Below are 18,170 nucleotides of genomic sequence, written 5' to 3' on the forward strand. Positions count from 1 at the left end.
CTAGGGGAGGTGGCTGGCTTAGAAGTCCCAGTCCCGGAGGAAACTGATTTTAACCCTCCGTCTCCGTCTCCTTCATTGGAAGCGACTTTCTCAAGGAACTGCGGTTCCGGCATTCCCGCTCATTTCGTGTCTCAGAGGGAGGTACCTGAAACGGGGATTTCTAGGATAGCGGCTGAGCAACCCCAGGGCCGGCGGTTGTGACCCTAGTCCTAGATGATTTGGGGTTCCTGGGAAGGGGACAGCTGAGCCGCACAGGCGTCGGCAAAGAAGCGTGCGTTTTCTCACGGCCCTCGGGGTTTGTTTCAGAGGCCGATCCGTCAGATCGCTTCGCGGAGTCTCAGGGAGTGGAACCCAGGAGCCCCCAGGCACGCCCGGGCTACGCGTCGGGCCCCGCCCCGCGCGCCACGCCTTAAAGGGCTCGAAGGCCTGGGGCGCACGGCGGCGGCCACCGTCATGGAGGGTGCGTTTGCCGCCAACTGGAGCGCCGAGGCGGTCAACGGGAGCGCGGCGCCCCCGGGGGCCGAGGGCAACCTCACCGCTGGGCCGCCACAGCGCAACGAGGCCCTGGCGCGGGTGGAGGTGGCCGTGCTGTGCCTCATCCTCTTCCTGGCGCTGAGCGGCAACGCGTGCGTGCTGCTGGCGCTGCGCATCACGCGCCGCAAGCACTCGCGCCTCTTCTTCTTCATGAAGCACCTGAGTATAGCCGACCTGGTGGTGGCGGTGTTCCAGGTGCTGCCGCAGCTGCTGTGGGACATCACCTTCCGCTTCTACGGACCCGACCTGCTATGCCGCCTCGTCAAGTACCTGCAGGTGGTGGGCATGTTCGCCTCCACCTACCTCCTGCTGCTCATGTCGCTCGACCGCTGCCTGGCCATCTGCCAGCCGCTGCGCGTGCTGCGCCGCCGCACCGACCGTCTGGCCGTGCTCGCCACATGGCTGGGCTGCCTGGTGGCCAGCGCGCCGCAGGTGCACATCTTCTCGCTGCGCGAGGTGGCCGATGGCGTCTTCGACTGCTGGGCCGTCTTCATCCAGCCCTGGGGGCCCAAGGCCTACATCACGTGGATCACGCTTGCCGTCTACATCGTGCCCGTCATCGTGCTTGCCGCCTGCTACGGCCTCATCACCTTCAAGATCTGGCAGAATTTGCGGCTCAAGACGGCGGCGGCGGCGGCCGAGGCGGCCGCGGGACCCGAGGGCGCGGCGGCGGACTGCGCGGGGCGCGGGGCTTTGGCCCGCGTCAGCAGCGTCAAGCTCATCTCCAAGGCCAAGATCCGCACGGTCAAAATGACCTTCATCATCGTGCTGGCCTTCATCGTGTGCTGGACGCCATTCTTTTTCGTGCAGATGTGGAGCGTCTGGGACGCCGAGGCGCCCAAGGAAGGTAGCGCTGGCGGGAAAGCGGGAGGAGGGCGCGCGGCGGGGCGGGGCCGTGGTCCTGCTGCATCTGAACGTCCAGGGGCCGTTCTGTTCTGGGGGCCTCATGGGGGGATTTGAGTCATGGCCCCGTCGTCCGCTGGCCTAGTGATTTGGGGCGTAACTTCCCTGAGCCTTGACTTCCCTTTCTGTAAAATAGCAAAAATGAAAAAAGTACTAGCTCTCCCCAGCAGCAGGGGAATGAAATGAGGAAATGCACGGAAAATCCCTAGCACAGTCTTTGGGCTACATATTTGGTTCACTGTTATGGACCAGGAAACTGAGGTTCCAGTGACTGGCCTTTTCCACCTGCTTAGCGAAGCGGGGGAGCCGAGTTTCCAACCCAGGCCCAAGCTCAAGCTCCTGCCACGTAAAGTTCACTTTACGTTGAGCTTCCACTTTAAGTTCAAGTCAACCTGAGCCCGAGGTCTGGTTTGGATCAGAGCAGCGGGAGGTGGGCGATTGGATTCCTCCCCAGCAAGTGCTGAGAAGCTGCGGGGCGGGGCGCCGTCAGGGTGCGGAGACTAGTCCTGAGCCCGTCGCCCAGTGGAGACGGCGAGCTGTGCCGCGCGGAGGTGAGTACCGCGGGGACGGCGGGCAGGCGCGGGGCTGGCGGTGCTCAGGAACAGAGATGGCGCTTCTCCTGGGGTGGGGGGCGGGGACGGGCAGGGAAAGGAAAGGGGACGCAGACTTTCCCATTTGACTGGGGAGGCTGGGGGATTTCGGGAGGCGGAGACGCCCTCTCCAGATTGAAGGACTGGGAGGTCAGGGCTGAGGGTGGCCGGGAGACCGGGAGGAGAAGGTAGAATGGAAGGCTTTGTGGGGAGGGATCTTGGGGGAGCAGAGCGCCTCGGGTCCGACTTGTAGCCGTTGCTTTGCGGCTGGGACCCCCAGGCAGCTCCCGCCTTCAGCCTTCACCACGGACAATTCAGGTAGCTCATTAGCAAAGAATAGGAGGGATGATCAGTGGTGGTGAATGACTTAACCTTTTGGTTTGAGGGTAAGCACGTAACACTGCGCTGGGATGCCCGCGGCTCAAATGCTTGTAAGGAAAGACCCGAGGGGTTTGCTTTCACCCCTTCTGCCCTTGAGATAGCGCAAATGTCCCGTTTCTGGATAGAATCACTATTGCTAGCAGTAGTCTCCAACACAGCCATTCCGTGGAAGCTGAAATCTTCCTTCATGCAGTTGGATAACTTTGCTTTGCTCTCTTCCTCAAACCACAGACTCCTTGCTTGCCCCAAGCCGTCCCAGTTAGCCCAGTGTTGGCCGTAGTGGCCAGAGCAGTTATCACTCAGCATTTATTGAGCGCCTGGGGTGTGCCCGGCTGGGTGGTTTGCAGGTGAGGATTGCTGTGAAGAGTCAGCACAGCCAGCCTGGCTTCGTGGTGCTGCCCCTGGGAGCACCTTGCAGAAGGGGTTCGGCGGTCCGAAGAGGGGAAGGCACTGGCTCCAGATCACACAGCAAACGGGAGGGGACTAGAACTGGGGTTCCCTGCCCCCACCTCATCCCTGCAGCACCAGGCTTCTTCTGAAGGGCACGTGACTGGGGAGTTGGGTTGGGCAGAAGCCAGTAGTGGGTGTTTCCAGACAAGGCATCAGGCCACGCCTGTTTCCTGGGTGGGATCTGAAGAGCTGCTTGACCCAGGTCTTGAGGAGCTCAGACAGCAGCCCTTAAGGAAGTGAGACCCTTAGAGCAGCTGTTGGGGAGACTTGGCATCTAGGCCTCCCTCCAACCTTGACTCACTGAAGGGTCTTCTTCTCTCTCCTTGCGTTCATCCATTCTGCAGATAGTCTGCTTCTCTCTCTTTGCCATCCCCTCGCCTCTCCTGTTCATTTTCTCCCTGGTGACTTTTCTCCTCCCTCCCCCCTCCCTTCCGCCATGACTACACCTGTGCTTCTCCTCACTTTCCTCCCTAGAGAATGAGTACATGGTCAACGCAGGTCATGGTCACTCAGGAAAGTTTAGATCTTTTCTACACTTGAAAAGCTTATCGAACAATTCACTTTCCTGTCTTAAAAACGAGGTACAGGAAGAGAGAGCGAGAGGGAGTTCCCAGCTAAAGTGGGGCCAGAGGCATTTTGGGTACATGTGGCCACCTGAGGATTTCAGGGGGGGTGGTTGGGGTGGGAGGGGAGACGTGCAGTGGAGACGGGCTTCTCCTCGGGCTCCAGGAGCCTCAGGTCCTGTTTCTCTTCGCTCCTTTCCTGGTTCAGGGGAAAGGGTGGTGGCACGTGAAACACCCAGGTCTTCCGGGTCCCCCTTGGCATTCTGCCTTGGCTGCTCTGAGGAGAGCACAAACGCAGACGACAGGAGAGTCCTGATGCCGCTGCTGCCAGCACTCCCTCCCTGAGTGCTGTCAGGAGCGGGCTCCCGGCTCACCGACCACAGAGGACTTGGGCACCTGCCGCTGGCCTGGTCAAGTCGCGCCTCGGCCTCAGGGCTGCAGGGTCCGGGGATGTGGGCTGAGCCAGAAGCACGCCTTGTGCCCACTTGGCCTTAACCTGGATAATTACGAGTAGCAGGCTGGGATCAGAACAATTGTGTTTACAGTCACTTCGGAGACGTGACTCAGTCTCGAGGCTCTGGGCAAGTAGTAAGGAAGGAACAAGACAGGGACATTCGAGCTACTTGAGCTTTTGATCAGCAAAGTGGAATTGATGCACAGCCCTCACTTCCCTGTCCAGGAGGAAGGGAATTTACCAGAACACAAACTCTCTAGATCAGGGCCCCTGGCTCTGCTCATCTCCTGGCGAGTGGAAATCCAGGGAGCCCTTGTGAACAGCGAGACATTCTTCCCAGCAGCCCGGGGGCAGGCAGCCTCAGGGACGCAGGAGTGGGGCCTCGTTCCTGCTGTCAGCTTCATCACGAAAGCCTCTGGGCCAGCGAGCAGCTCCTTAACCCCTGACCATGGGTCGGGGCCAACAGGGCGGCTGGAGAAGTCACACGTGTCTTGGCAGCTGGCCTCGTGGCCACCACAGGACTCCAGGTCCCTCCTTCCTTAGGGTTCCCTCCCCTGCAATTCCCTCGAAATCCAGCGCGCTTTTCCCATCTCTCCCCTTGAGCACCTTCAGTCACGCCAAGTTCTGACTTTGTGGGTTTAGAGCTCACCTTGTTCCAAAAATAATTTGAGGGGGGCCCAAAGATTCGGGTGCCACAGCAAGATAAAATGGACGTGGGGAAGCTGGGAAGAACGGGGGAAAAGGTTAGAGAAATGGTAATACAGTCATAGCAATTATGAAGTCTCCGTCCGGGGCAGGGGGTGAGCTGCACGTGGGGCTTCCTTTCGGAAGAGCCGACGCCAAGAGGAGGACTCTCAATTTCAGGATTTGCATTGTTCAGAGAGAAAAGCAGGGAGAGGAGAAAAACGCAAGGGGAGGGTTGTGGTAATGTAATGAGCCCCCCTCGCCACACCCCGTTTCAGAGAAGCCACATGCTGGTAGGGCCCTGCTTTGGTGTGACTGGTGACGCTGCAGAAGGAGGGCTGGGACCAGACACCCCTGGCAGGTTTGGACAAGCCCCGGATGGAACTTTCAGGATCGAATTGCACAGCCAAAGATTTGGCACTGGCCTTTTCCCTTGAACTCGGTGGAACTTGCTTTGCTGCTGGTCCCAAGGAGTCTGACCCCGGAGTGGTTCTCAGGGAGGAGATGAAGATGGATGATGGATCCATTTGGTGGAGACCGCGGGTGGGTGCTGTAGGTTCCCAGGTCCCCGTGCAGGGAAAGAGCAGGTGTTGGAGCCACGTGACTGGCCTGTGTTTGGAGCCCGCCCTCCCACTTTCTCCTGTGTGTCCTCGAGCAGGTGGTCTCCCTTCTCTGAGCTTCAGCTTCTTCCTCCTCTCTTACAATGAGGATAGCAAGTCTATTCGTGGGGCTGATACGAGGGTGACATGGTGTGACCCGTGGCACCTGGGGGGGCCACGTGGTCAATGTCACTCTTCTCTCCTCCTCCCATTCTAGTTGTTAAATGTTTTGTTTGCCTTCGTGGGATTGACTTTGAGAATCTCGGCAGGGATTTGAGCTGGAGGAACTAGACGTTTTTCTCTTGAGAGCCTGGGTGGAGGGGCCTGGGGTGGTAGCAGAGTCTGCTGGACGGTAGGCGGTGTGTCCGGGGAGGTTTAGTATGTGGAGAAGCTCGTGAAAGCCAGAGAGCTGGACTGTGAGCCTTGTCACAGCGGGGGCACCACCTGTCCTGTTCACTGGTGTGTGCCCAGTGCCCAGCACAAGGCGGGCCACCTGTCCGAGCTCAAGCGGTGCTTGTTGAACAAATGTGTAGGGTATGGGAAGAGGAAGGTGCGCGTTACGGGGCTGGGGTGGGTGTACAGAGCTGGACTCAAGAGAAATGAAAGCTCTCTAGGCAGCGCTCTGGCCGTAGGGTTGGCTACTTGGTGAAGAAGTGAGCGCCCCAGCACTGGGAGCAATCAAGCTTCTGCCCGGGAAGGTACCAGGAGGAAGGTTGAAATGCACAGGAGGCCTAGTTTTAAGTGTTTCCCCCGTCTGTGAAACGAGCTTGCCAGCACCTCCCGGTTTTTGTGGAACTGTGGCCCCTCCGGTGTGGCTGCCCGCCCACCCTGCCTTTCCAAGGACACTGTGCCCGAGGTGTGGGTGGACCACATACCTTGGAGCGGCCTGCTGGTCAGGCGACCCGACGATAGGGCGGAGAGCAGAGCCCAAGTCCACTGTGTGGGCTGCTTTGTGCATAACTCCAGGGGGTTCCATTTAAGGAACCTGAGAATGAGAGTGGTCTGTGAGAATGGTATTCCTAGGAGCTGTGCAGTGCGCAACCTGAACAACTGGGCAAGGCAGCTTCGTCCAGTCCTGACTCTCGTGAAGCTTTCCCTGTTGCCCCCACCTGAGGGTCTCCTTCCTCCTCCAGTGCGTTCATTCTATAAGCAGTGATTCAGCGCCTCCCAAGGGTCCTGTCCACACAACCTCTGCCTCAATTTGTCCTCCTATGAGGAGGGTTGGCAAGGACCCCTCCCCAGTCCCTCCCCTGCCCTCCTGTGGCCAGCAGCTGGCACACGCATAGACGTGGGACAGTGAGGCCAAGGTTGGTCTCTGGGAGGGACGCCCCCAGCTTCTGCCGGGATGGTTCTGTCCCCGGGTGTGGCCAGGTGGAGCAGCAGCCGTCCCCCTGGGTGGCTGACTGGAACTGTCTGGGGCTGTTTGCTGGGGTTAAGAATAGGGTTTAGGTTGTGGGCCGGGTGGAGTGTGCTGGTGGCACAGGGCCTGGCATGTAGTAAGTGCTCAATCAATGCTTTAAAAACAGAGAGATTTCAAGATGTCCCAGCGTCCTGGGGTCAGTGCGTGCGGCTGAGGGGATGCAGGTTGTCGTGAGCTCAGGGGCACAGTTTCACTGAGGGGCTGCAGTCTTTGTTGAGTGATGGCAAGCCCGGGGATGCTGGGAACAAGGGCATTGTTAAGAGGTCAAGAGAAGTCAAGGCCTTGCCTGGAGGAGACAGTAGGAGGCAAGGTGGGGAGGTTCTAGCTCTGGGTTTGGAAACCCAAGGGGACCCTCGCATGAGGGACGGGCGGGAAGGAGGTGTGACCAGGCGGTCTTTCGTGTCCCAGCCCGATTCCTGGTTCCGGTGATCCTGATTCCTGGCCACTGAGGGGCACCCTCTGCCAGCACCTTCCTCCTTACTCTACTGGGAGCTGGCACCTCCCACCCTTTGCCAGATGCTGCAGTACCACGGGCCTCTGCCCTCCACGGCCCATGCCTCACACTCTAATGGTCACTCCTACTCATTTCTCTTTCTCTCTGCCTGACCTTGATATCTGACTGTGAACTTAATTTCCCAGAGGGAATTGCATTTGAGTCCAGTCATCTTGTTAGGGGCCCATCTCCCATTGTCAGGCAGGGAAATTGTCTTTTTGCTTTTCCAACACACTAGTGTCGGTGGCTGATTTATCAGGACTTCCTGTCTGCTAATTTCATGCTCACTTCAACTTAGTTCCTTATTGAACATTTCCCATTTTCCAGTTTCTGCTAGCAGCCAAGGACAGAGCCACAAATGAGACACAGTCCCCAACCACGGATTATTAACATGAATAATGACAGTATGAAGGGATGATGCTGTGAGAGAGGTATTCGTTTATCAAGTACTGTGAGAGCCCCCAGGAGGCATTTATTGATTCAGTCTCCCTAGGAAAAAAATCAGGAAGATTTCAGAGAGGAAGCAACATTTGCAAAAGGTTTTGAAGGGTGAGTAGGAGCTGGCTGTGCAGAGAAGCAGATGCACATTCCCTGATGAGATCATTGAACAGTTACTTTATTTTCTTTCCCTGTATTGGAGGAATACTTGTCATGCTTCAGTGTGCACACAGATCACGTGGGGGAGCTTGTTAAAGCGCAGATTCTGATTCAGTAGGTCTGGGTGAGGCCCATGAGTCTGTATTTTTAACAATTTCCCAGGTGATGCCTGTGCAGGGCCCCTGCAGCTGGCCTGTTGACTGCACATTGAGTAATGAGGCTTTAATGTATCATCTCTGTGACCAAAACATGTGGCTTGCCTATACACGTGTGGCCCAAGGTGGCGGCAGGGCCCTGTCATTCTCTGAAGGGTAGAGAAGGGCTGGTTGTTCACAGGAAGCCCCAGCTCTTCTGCTTCTAGGATGTGGTTATTCCTCAGGTCTTGCCCGGTGGGCCCCACATCTCCCCAGAGCAGTGACATCACAGAAGACCATTTAAAGCTCTGTAGCCCACGAATTTAGCTCTGCTTCCTGACCTTACACATGGTGAGATCACACATCTGTGACTTTTACAATTCCAGTGTGGTAGAATGGTGGTCTCTTCAAAGAAGGTGCCATGGAATACATGTTAGTATTCAATCCTTATGTAAGTGCACATTCAAAAAACATTTTTAAAAAAGCCCTCTGTACACCACAACTCCCAAATTCTCATGTAGCTCCTAAAGGAATAAGGGATTTAGATTCCTTGTGAGGGAGACCTGCTTCAGGATCTGGGCGGCGGGGAGGAGACCTTGAACCAAGTGATTGGTTTGTGGCGTGAGAGCCTCTTAGGAAGGTGGATGAGCTTGACCGGATTCAGATGAGAGGTGTCAGCTGAGCCACCGGTCTTTGAATTGTATGTGACACGTGTTCGTTGCCTCAGGAACGGCGCAGCCGGAGAGGCCGTGTGGCCAGGTGCCCCATCAGCTGTTCTGGGCTAATTCGAGCCCAGGGTGACGCGATGGCGACGGGCGGGGGCAGTGCTGGGAAATCCGAACAGGGGACTTCTTAGGGCTTGAGTAAAGCCGGGCTGGTGGGTGGGTGACTGCTGGGGGGCGCCCTGTCCTCGCATGGCCCTCGGCTGTCCACCTCCCCCGTGAGTGAGGGCGCCAGGTGGAAGTTCAGTATGGTGTCTTTGTCCCAGGGGTAAAATGCCCAGCAGGGGACGTTTGCCGTTGGCGTGTGGCCATTCCCGCTCAGTCCTCTGCTTGGCACGTAGGAGCCCCCACTTGAAGATCACCCCTAGTCCCCAGCCGTGGGCCCCCCGCCCCTCCCCGAGTTCTGCAGCTCCCTGTTGACTGGAGGGCCTGTCTGTGCTTCTCTCTTTCCCACCTGAGTTTGTAAATCCCCTGAGGTCATGTCCCCAGGGCCAACTCGGTGGCTGGCACTGAGTGGAACACCGATCTCCTCATTTCCACCCCCCCCACCCCCTGCCCCATGCCCTAAGCTCAGGCCAGGCAGGTGTGAGGGCCGATCCCTGGCCCGGCGCCTCCCACTCGACCTTCCTTCTCTGCCAGGACCAGAGAGAGCTTTTAGCAGGCCCTCAGGGCTCAGTCCTGGGGGACAAGTGTTCCTTTTACCGAATGGAGTGGAAGAGACGGGTGAGAACCAGCTCTCCCGGTGGAGACCCTGAAATCCCGCTCTTGCACATGGTTGCAGCCCCCGTCCCTTTTGGGTTTTTCCAAAACGGACTATCTAGAGTTCCTTTGGGGTCATGTAATCCAATCTCAGGGCTCCGGGTTTTCATTTTGTTTTGTTTCATTTTTTTTAATTTTGAAGTCGGGGAGAAGAGGGTAAAGGACAGTTTCTTGAATCAACGTTAGATTAGGAGTCCCCAACCTTGGGCGATAAAAAGTTATACACAGTTGATCATATTTCGTATCTGTAAGTAATTATACGATAACTTGAACAAACACTTTGCCGTTTACAAAGCCCTTTCACACTTTTTTTTTTTTCAATTTTCTCCACATCCTTGAGGGCGTCACCTCCATTTCACAGATGAGGATATTAAAACTCAGACAGTAGAGGTGGCTCAGAGAAATGAGTGGGTGGGAGGGGGGTTCACACCCCACGGGTTTGCATCTGGATCCTCTGTGAGGGGCTCCCCAGTGGCCAGACCCCCCCAGGAGGTGCTGGCTGCTGACCACACCTCTCTTGGATGAGTCTGTCGATTCTGGTTTCCAGGGCCGCCTTTTATCCACACTGACGTCACCGTCGCTCTGCTTTATGGAAAATGTGGCTGGGGCCATTGTCGCCAGGAGCTTGGTAGCTCTTCAGAGCAGCTGGCACACAGGCACGGGGCGGACCTTGGTGCCCTGGTGTGCAGCAGGCACTGGACGTGGGCTGCCCGGGACAGGGTGTTACCTTCTGGCCCCAGGTGCAAGGTGGCCGAGCCAGGGTTTGTGGGAGGTCTGGGTACTTAAAAGTAAAGGCATCACCCACTTCTGCTTCTGGTGGTGTGAGGAGAAGTGAGCTCAGCTTACCCTGTGCGTCTGCCCCTCCCCTTTTTGAACCCTTTCCTTCTGCTTTTTAACATCTTCTCCTACAGGCATTTAGATCAAGGATTGGCTAACTTTTTCTGTAAAAGGCCAAACAGTAAATATTTGAGGCTAGCAGGATATAAGGTTTCTGTAACAACTACTCAGCTTTGCCCTTGTAGTGCGAAAGCTGGCACTGACAATACATGAATGAATGGATGTGGCTGTGTTTCAGTAAAGCTTCATTTACAAAAACAAGCAGCAGGTGGGGTTTGGCCTGTGGGCTGTTTGCTGGCCCCTCGTCCAGACCAGGAGACATTTCTGCCAGGAAGGATGGTGATCTGATAGGAGGCAATGGGTTTCCCCTCCCGGATTTTAAAAGACCATTACGGGACTTCCCTGGTGGCACAGCGGTTAAGAATCCGCCTGCCAATGCAGGGGACACAGGCTCAATCCCTGGTCTGGGAAGATCCCACATGCCACGAAACAACTAAGCCCATGCGCCACAAGTACTGAGCCTACGCTCTAGAGCCCGCAACCCACAGCTACTGAAGCCTGCGCGCCTACAGCCCGTACTCCGCAACGAGAAGCCACCGCAATGAGAAGCCCCATGCACTGCAACGAAGAGTAGCCCCCGCTCGCCATGACTAGAGAAAGCCCGCACGCAGCAACAAAGGCCCAACGCAGCCAAAAATAAATGAATAAAATAAAGTTATTTAAAAAAATAATAATAATATAAAAGACCATTACTGGGGAGTGGGCAGTGCTTAGCCTCCGAGGGCGCCTACATCTGTTTTAGGAAAAGAAAGTTGCTCTCTGACTCTGTCCTTGAAATCATATGATGAGGGCAATTGCCCAGTCAGCCCATGTCTCTGCTTTGGGAGTGAGGGGATTTGCTCACTGGAACCAAGCTGACTAGTATGAATGCTGACCTAGCTTTAAAAGACATCCAACTTCATTACTTTCAGGTGGGAACACAGGGTGACTTGTGTGTCCCTGGGGAAGGCAGTCTCCTTCTCCGAGCTTCACTTTCCTCATGTATAAAATGGAGATGAGACCACTTTGAAAACTGTTCCGTTCTGTGCAAGCTTGAGCCGTGATTCCCCTGGTTGACATTGCTGCATTGTCATATGCCCCCTTGGAAGCAGCATCATGAAACGCCAAGGACGACGCTTTCCATCCTTTGTTCTGTTCCTCTCCTTCTTCAATTCCAGGAAGCCTTTCTAGCCACTGCAAAGGGCGATGTTATAGCCTAAAGAAGATAAAGTAAGTGCAGAAAGTAGATGAGGTGCAGTTAGTCCTTGTGCTCAGAAACCGTCAATGGCTCCCCAGTGCCTGTAGATTTAAGTTCATGCTCAGCCTGGATTCAAGGTCCTCCTCCTCAGCCTTGCTCTTTCCAGTTTCCTCTCCTGTGAAGCCACCCCCGCTCCCAACTCTGGCAGCCCCTGAATGCTGTTGGGCAGTCTCACCTTTGTACCTTTATTTCTGCAGCATCCTTCCTTTGAAATGTCCACCATAGCCTGTGTTTTATTCCCAAATAGCTTGAAATTCCACTGCTGGGAACCCACGTCTTTGGTTGGTTAGGATATTGCCACATTTTAAAAAAGTCCAAATGTGCCCTTAGCATTTGGCAACTTGATACGAGCAGGTTCAGCTTAGAGGGTCATCCTTCCCCGAGAGCCAGGCCAGGCCGGTCATTCGTGTCTGTGGCCACCAGGTGGGGATAGAGGTGCTGGCCGTGGTCCTAACTCCTCCCATCCAGGCTGGCCACTTGGAGGTGGAAAAACTCGGGTGGGGCTGCTCAGGAATTCATTAACTGTTTACTTTTTTGTGGTTACTATTTCTGTAGGTTGTTTATAAAAAATAGGATAAATAAGTTAAAAGATCCAAATGTCAAGAGTGAGACGAGTAACTTTCATGAATAGCTAAGATAATGCCTTGTAACTCTGTTCAGCGAGGTAAAACATGCTGCCTTTCTGTTCAAGTGAGAACTGCATCCCCGACACGTCCTTCTACCCATTTCACAGCTCTGTACGCCTGTGTTCTTCCCTTGTGTCTGGCACTTTACTTCTCAATGCCTTTAAAAAAATTTTTTTTTAATCTTTTTACCGCGCCGTGAGGCATGTGGGATCTTATCCCCCGACCGGGGCTCGAATCCGCGCCCCCTGCGCTGGAAGCACGGAGTCTTAACCACTGGACCACAAGGGAAGTCCCTCGATGCCTTTTTAAAATTTGACTTTTATGTGTTTATTTTGTCTCTTTCATTTTATATGTTTAATTATAATTTTGAGATATTTTTAGACTTTGTGATATTTCACCAGGTTTCTAAACTTAAATTTATCCTTTTTTACACATGGAAATCAAATATTTTTTTCCATTCTCTTTCATAGAATTCAACAGTACTGGCTTCCCCCCACCCCACCCTTCACTTATCTTTACTATTTTAGTCTAAGGATTAGATTTACTTTCTAACCCTTTGCTTTCTAAACATTTTCGTTTGCAGGACTTGTGGACTTTGCATGTTGTAGCTTTCTTTTGTTCCAGCAGGTGCAGCAGGTAATTAGAGCAGATGATGTTCTCAAACTTGGGTGTGTGTCAGAATCCCCTGGAGGACTGTTTATAGCGGATCATTGAGCCTCACCCCCAGGAGTCTGATCCACTAGATCTAGGGTGGGGCCTGAGAATTTACACTTCTGTCAAGTTCCCAGGTGAGCTGGGGACCCCACTTTGAGAACCACTGAATTCCTCTTAAACAATCACCCTCCCCCTTTGGTGCTTGGAGACGTGGCTGACAGACATCTCTGTGCTCTGTCTGCATCCACAGTGGCGTCTAGATCTTGCAACTCCAGCTGGCCTGTGAGAAATTCTTTCCTGGATTGAGCTCTTGAATTCTGGAGTTCTTCCTTGGAAACTTGTTGCAGAAAATATCGGACTAGTGGATTTCCAAGCCTTCTTGCAGTTACCGTTACTCGTAAGGGTGTGGCCGTGAACAGCATTCTTGGGAACACCATTTTCCGTGTGGGTTTCTGGGGGGGGTGCCTGTGTCCTCCTCTGCCGCTGGGAGTGTGTACATTTGTCAGATTAAGACCGTTGACGGAAACCCAGGCTCCCCACCCCACCCCCTACTTGGAGGTACTTAGGATTAGGAATTTTTCTTCCTCCCTGAAGCTTAAATTTGTGACAAGCAATGTCTTGAAGTTGATTTCTGATCATTAATTTTACCTGAAATTCAGTAAATCCTCAGTGCAATAGCTTCTGCACAGTGCCTCCCATAACTTTAGTGTCCCCTTCTCCTGCACAAGTCTTATTTGTCGGCTGAAGCAGTGCTCTTAGGCGTATCTTCACAGAAACGCTTTCAGTGTTCTCAGCTGTGAGGGCAGCACACGCCTTCTTGTCACTGCGCCTTTGCCCGTGCCGTTCCTTCTGCCCGAAGCGCCCTTCCTCCCTTCTCTGCTTGGGAACCTCCTAAGCATCCTTCAGGTAGCAGGTGCTCTTTCACCCTCGCAGTGTTCCCGGGAGATCTGGGGACTCTTGCTATCCCCAATTAAAGGTTAGGCAACAGCAGTTTCTTGGGGAGTTAAAGTATTTGTTGCTGGCGGGGCTAGAATACAAACTAGGTCCAGCAGCCTCTGCCTCTGAGCTCTTGGATACTCTGAGTGGGAGGCAGTCGATACTTGCGGGGTGAGTGATGAATGGACGGGCAGGCGGCCGTGCCGATGGAAGCCCGTGGTGGGTAACCTTTGCTTGGGAGAAAGGACAGGGAATGTTCCAGGGCTGGGCTAAGCTGGGGGAGGCGTGGGGGGTAGGCTGAGTGCACGCCCAGAGCGTGGATGTGGAAGGCAGGCAGACTTGGTCTCTTTAGTTCTCCGTCTTGTGACTGGCCTGTGGCCTCTGTTCTCAGGAGGTGATGCTTCCTGCCCCAGCAGTGATGCCCTGTTCTCCTTTCTCCCCACCCTCCCCACCCTGCAGCCTCGGCTTTCATCGTTGCCATGCTGCTGGCCAGCCTCAACAGCTGCTGCAACCCCTGGATCTACATGCTCTTCACGGGCCACCTCTTCCACGAACTCGTGCAGCGCTTCCTCTGCTGCTCGTCCAGCTGCCTGAAGGGCCGCCGGCCCAGGGAGACAAGCGTCAGCAAAAAGAGCAACTCGTCAACCTTTGTCCTGAGCCCGGACAGCTCCAGCCAGAGGGGCTGCTCGCAGCCATCCACGGTGTGACCGGCAGGGCCAGGACCACCCCTCTTGGCTTGCGTTGTACAACAGGGACAGTCTGGCCATTGGTGGTCGTGTACGTGTGTGTATAAGGTACCTTTCAGTTTGTGCCCCTCCGCACCTTGTGGGGGCTCGAGCGGGGTGGGGAAGTGGTCTCCATGGGGGAAGGTGATAGGGTGACTCAGCCATCAGCCGAGCCCCGGATCTACCCTGGGCTCCCACGGGTACTCCTGCTGCCCTGACCCCACTGTTGCATCTGGCTGCTGGATGGGTTGTGGTTTTGTTTTGTTTTGTTTCCCCTGGACCTGTAATTTCACTCCAGTATCTTTTTACTCCTTTATCCTGGGGTCTTGTGAAAGGTAGTAAGTATAGGATTGTTGACCAGATGTGTGCGGAAGCCTAGTGTTCTGAGCTTGGGATGAGAAATGGGACCTCGATGGTAATGGTGCTGATACCCTCCTGGCCTCAGAGTGCTTCTGCCTTTGAGTGGACTGGTGCTAGCGTCCTTGAGCACCAGCTTGTCAGATGGTGGCCCTAGAGCAGGAGATTCTCCTAGGAGACTGTCTGGCACAGGCAGCCAATTAAAACTTGGGTTAAAAATGTTTAAGAAGCTAATACTTTAGAAGCAGTTGGGAAAGAAAAGGAAATAAAAGACATCCAGATTGGAAAAGAAGTAAAACTCCTTACAGATGATGTGATTTTGTATATAGAAAATTCTAAGGAATTCATGCACACACATGCACACACAAACGCATTGGAACTAATACATGAATTCAAGGTTGTGGAATACAAGGTCAATACAAAAATCAAGTGTATTTCTTTACACTGGCGATGAACAGTATGAAAATGAAATTAAGAAATAATTTCATTTATAATAGTATCAGAAAGAAAAGGAATAAATTTAATGAGAGAAGTGCAGGACTTACGTCCTGAAAACTACAAAATATTGTTGAAAGAAACAGAAGACTTAAATAAATGGAAAGACATCCTGTGTTCATGGCTCAGAGGCTTAAATATTGTTAAGATAACAGTACTCTCCAAGTTGATCTTACAGATTCAGTGTAATCCCTATCAAAATCCTCGCTGGCTTCTTTGCACAAATTGCTAAGATGATCCTAAAATTCACATGGAAATTGCACAAATAATAGAATAGCCAAATAAACCTTGAAAAACAGGGACAGAGTTGATGGATTCACCCTTCCTGGTTCAAAACTTATTACAAAGCTACAGTAATCAAAAGAATGTGATATAGACAAAAAGACAGATATATAGACCAATGTAATGGAATAGAGAGTTCAGATATAAACCCTTATGTTTATGGCCAATAGATTTTTGACAAGTGTGACAAGAGAATTAAATTGGGGAGATTGTCTTTTCGATAAATGGCGCCTGGACAGCTGGATATCCACATGTAAAAGAATGCGGTTGAACCTCTACCTCATACTATATACAAAAATTAACTCAAAATGCATCAACCTAAATGTAAGAGCTAAAACTATAAAAGTCTTAGAAGACAACATAGGGCTAAATATTTGTGACCTTGGGTTAGGCCATGGTTTCTTAGATAATGACACCCAAAACAGAAGTCAAAGGAAGAATAGATAAATTGGACCTCATCAAAATGGGGCACAAAACTTTTGTGTTTCATAGGGCGCTATCGAGAAAGTGATGACAGCTCATAGAATGGAAGAAAATATTTGGAAGCCATATACTTGTATCTAGAATACATCAAGAACTCTTACGATTTAAGAACGAAAAGCCAAATAACCCAGTTTAAAAAATGGGCAACATATTTGAATAAACAAGTGAATAGACACATTTTCGTATCTCTCCAAAGAAGAGATATAAGTGGCCCATAAGCACGTGAGAAGGTGCTCAGTATTATTACTCACGAGGGAAATGCAAATCAAAATCACAGTGAAATGGCACTGCACACCCACTAAGATGGCTCTAATCATGGGCAATGACAGGTGCTGGCGAGGATGGAGAGAAACTGGAGCTCTCCTCCATCGCTCGTGGGAAGGTACAATGGTGTGGCCAATTTGGAAAATAGTTTGGCAGTTCCTGAAAAAGTTAAACATAGAATTACCGTAGGAGCCAGAAATACTACTCCTAGGTATTTACTCAAGAGAAACGGAAGCATATATGCACACAAAAACTTGTCCACAAATGTTTATAGCAGTATAATTCATAATAGCCAAAAATGGAAATAACCCAAATACCTACCAGCCGATGAATGGATAAATAGACGTAGTATATCTATGCAATGGCACATTATTGAACTATGGAAAGAAAGGAAGTACTGACACAGGCTCCAACATGGATGAACCTTGAAAACATCATGCTAAGTGAAAGAAGCCTTGCGAAAAGCCACACACTCCATGATTCTGTTTATATGAAATGCCCGGAATAGGCAAAATTACCAAGACAAATTATACAACCGTGGTTGCCAGGGGCTGGAGGCTGGGGTGGGTGGGGCGTGGCTGCTGAGCGCCATATGGGCTTTCTTTGTGGTGATGAAAATTTTCTTTGGTTAGTGATGTGCACGATTTTGAGAATATGCTAAAAGCCCCTGAATTAAATACTTCAAACAATGTTGACGAGCTGAATTCAGAGGCAGCCAGCTTGAAGGATGCATTTCTTGGAATCTCTGACCTCCCAGAACTTTTGTTTCTCACTGACTCACCGTTTCAGAAGAATCCATGGTTTTCTTACTCAGTTTTCCTGCGAGACATGGTGTTTCTGGTTTCAGCAAAAGTACCAGCAGTGATAATACCCGGTAAACGTGTCGTCAGGTGTCCTCTCAGCCTTGAGGTACAACACGACCGTGTCCAAGAAACACCTTTAGTCGTTAAATACAGGCCGTTATAGATCAGAGGTTTTCCGACTGGGACTGGCCAGCTCAGTGGCACTCTGGGGCACTTTTTTTATTTGCACATATATATTTTTGGACTCACTGTGACACAGCAAGAGCACTTCCCAAAGCCCCAGATCTCCACACACACTTTCCTCTTCTCCCTCCACACTGCATTGTATACACATGTGCACATACGCGCACAGTAGAACGAGCTAGCAGGGTCTGGATGTTCAGGGAGAAAAGAGGCGTGCCCTGAAATGCCAGTGTTCGAAACCCCAGCATTTAGGACAAGATCTTCAGTATAACTGGAGACTGAGGACGATGTCATCTTTGAACCCGGAGGCAGTGCAGTGTTGCTGTGACGGGCGCTTAGTGTCAACACCAGCCAGTCCTGGCTCTTTGGGAAGCTAACAGGGTGCTGGTTTGGGGTTCCGTGCCCACCTCCAGGACACTGGGCACCCTGGGTGCAAGTGCAGCAGTGGTGGGGTCTGTTGGCATTTGAGCCTCTCTACTCACCAGCCAGAGACGCCCCATTCTCTGCTGTTCCCAGGGAAGTTGCCATCCTAGCAGCCGCCAGAGGCCACTGGGGATCAAGGAGACAGAGCCACTTAATAGATTTTTCTGACCACGGGCACAACCTTGCTGAGAACCCAGGAGTTGCAAGGTTCTTGGGCACCAGAACCAACTGGGACACCTTCCTCATTCTTCTCCCGTGAAAGCTCTGGTTGGGACCTTGGCTCTCATTATGGCAAAGGAGTCTTTTGTAGCCAGTCAGTGACATTTGATTCCAGCAGTGCCGCTGGCTACACGCCCATCCACTCCCTGTCTCGTGCTGGAGAGTATTTTCACAATCGCTTGCTCCTTCCCCAACCGAAGTCTGGAAGAAGGAGAGTAGGGGTCCAGGACGCTGCTTGGGGCTTGGTCGTTTCTGTCCTCCTCTGGACCCCACTCCTAAGGTCCTCCAGCCACCTTTGCCCAC

General features: G+C 52.7%; 1 protein-coding gene across 1 annotated transcript; it reads left to right on the forward strand.

Annotated features, from left to right (window-relative positions):
* Positions 1-450: 450 nt before the first annotated feature.
* Positions 451-15,004, forward strand: OXTR (oxytocin receptor). Its single transcript, XM_065885078.1, has 2 exons — positions 451-1,381; positions 14,093-15,004. Exons 1-2 carry the CDS (start codon positions 454-456, stop codon positions 14,338-14,340), a joined length of 1,176 nt encoding a protein of 391 aa, XP_065741150.1. The 5' UTR covers positions 451-453; the 3' UTR covers positions 14,341-15,004.
* Positions 15,005-18,170: the final 3,166 nt, after the last annotated feature.

Source organism: Phocoena phocoena, chromosome 10 (genome assembly GCF_963924675.1).
Source record: "Phocoena phocoena chromosome 10, mPhoPho1.1, whole genome shotgun sequence".
Lineage (NCBI taxonomy): Eukaryota > Metazoa > Chordata > Mammalia > Artiodactyla > Phocoenidae > Phocoena > Phocoena phocoena.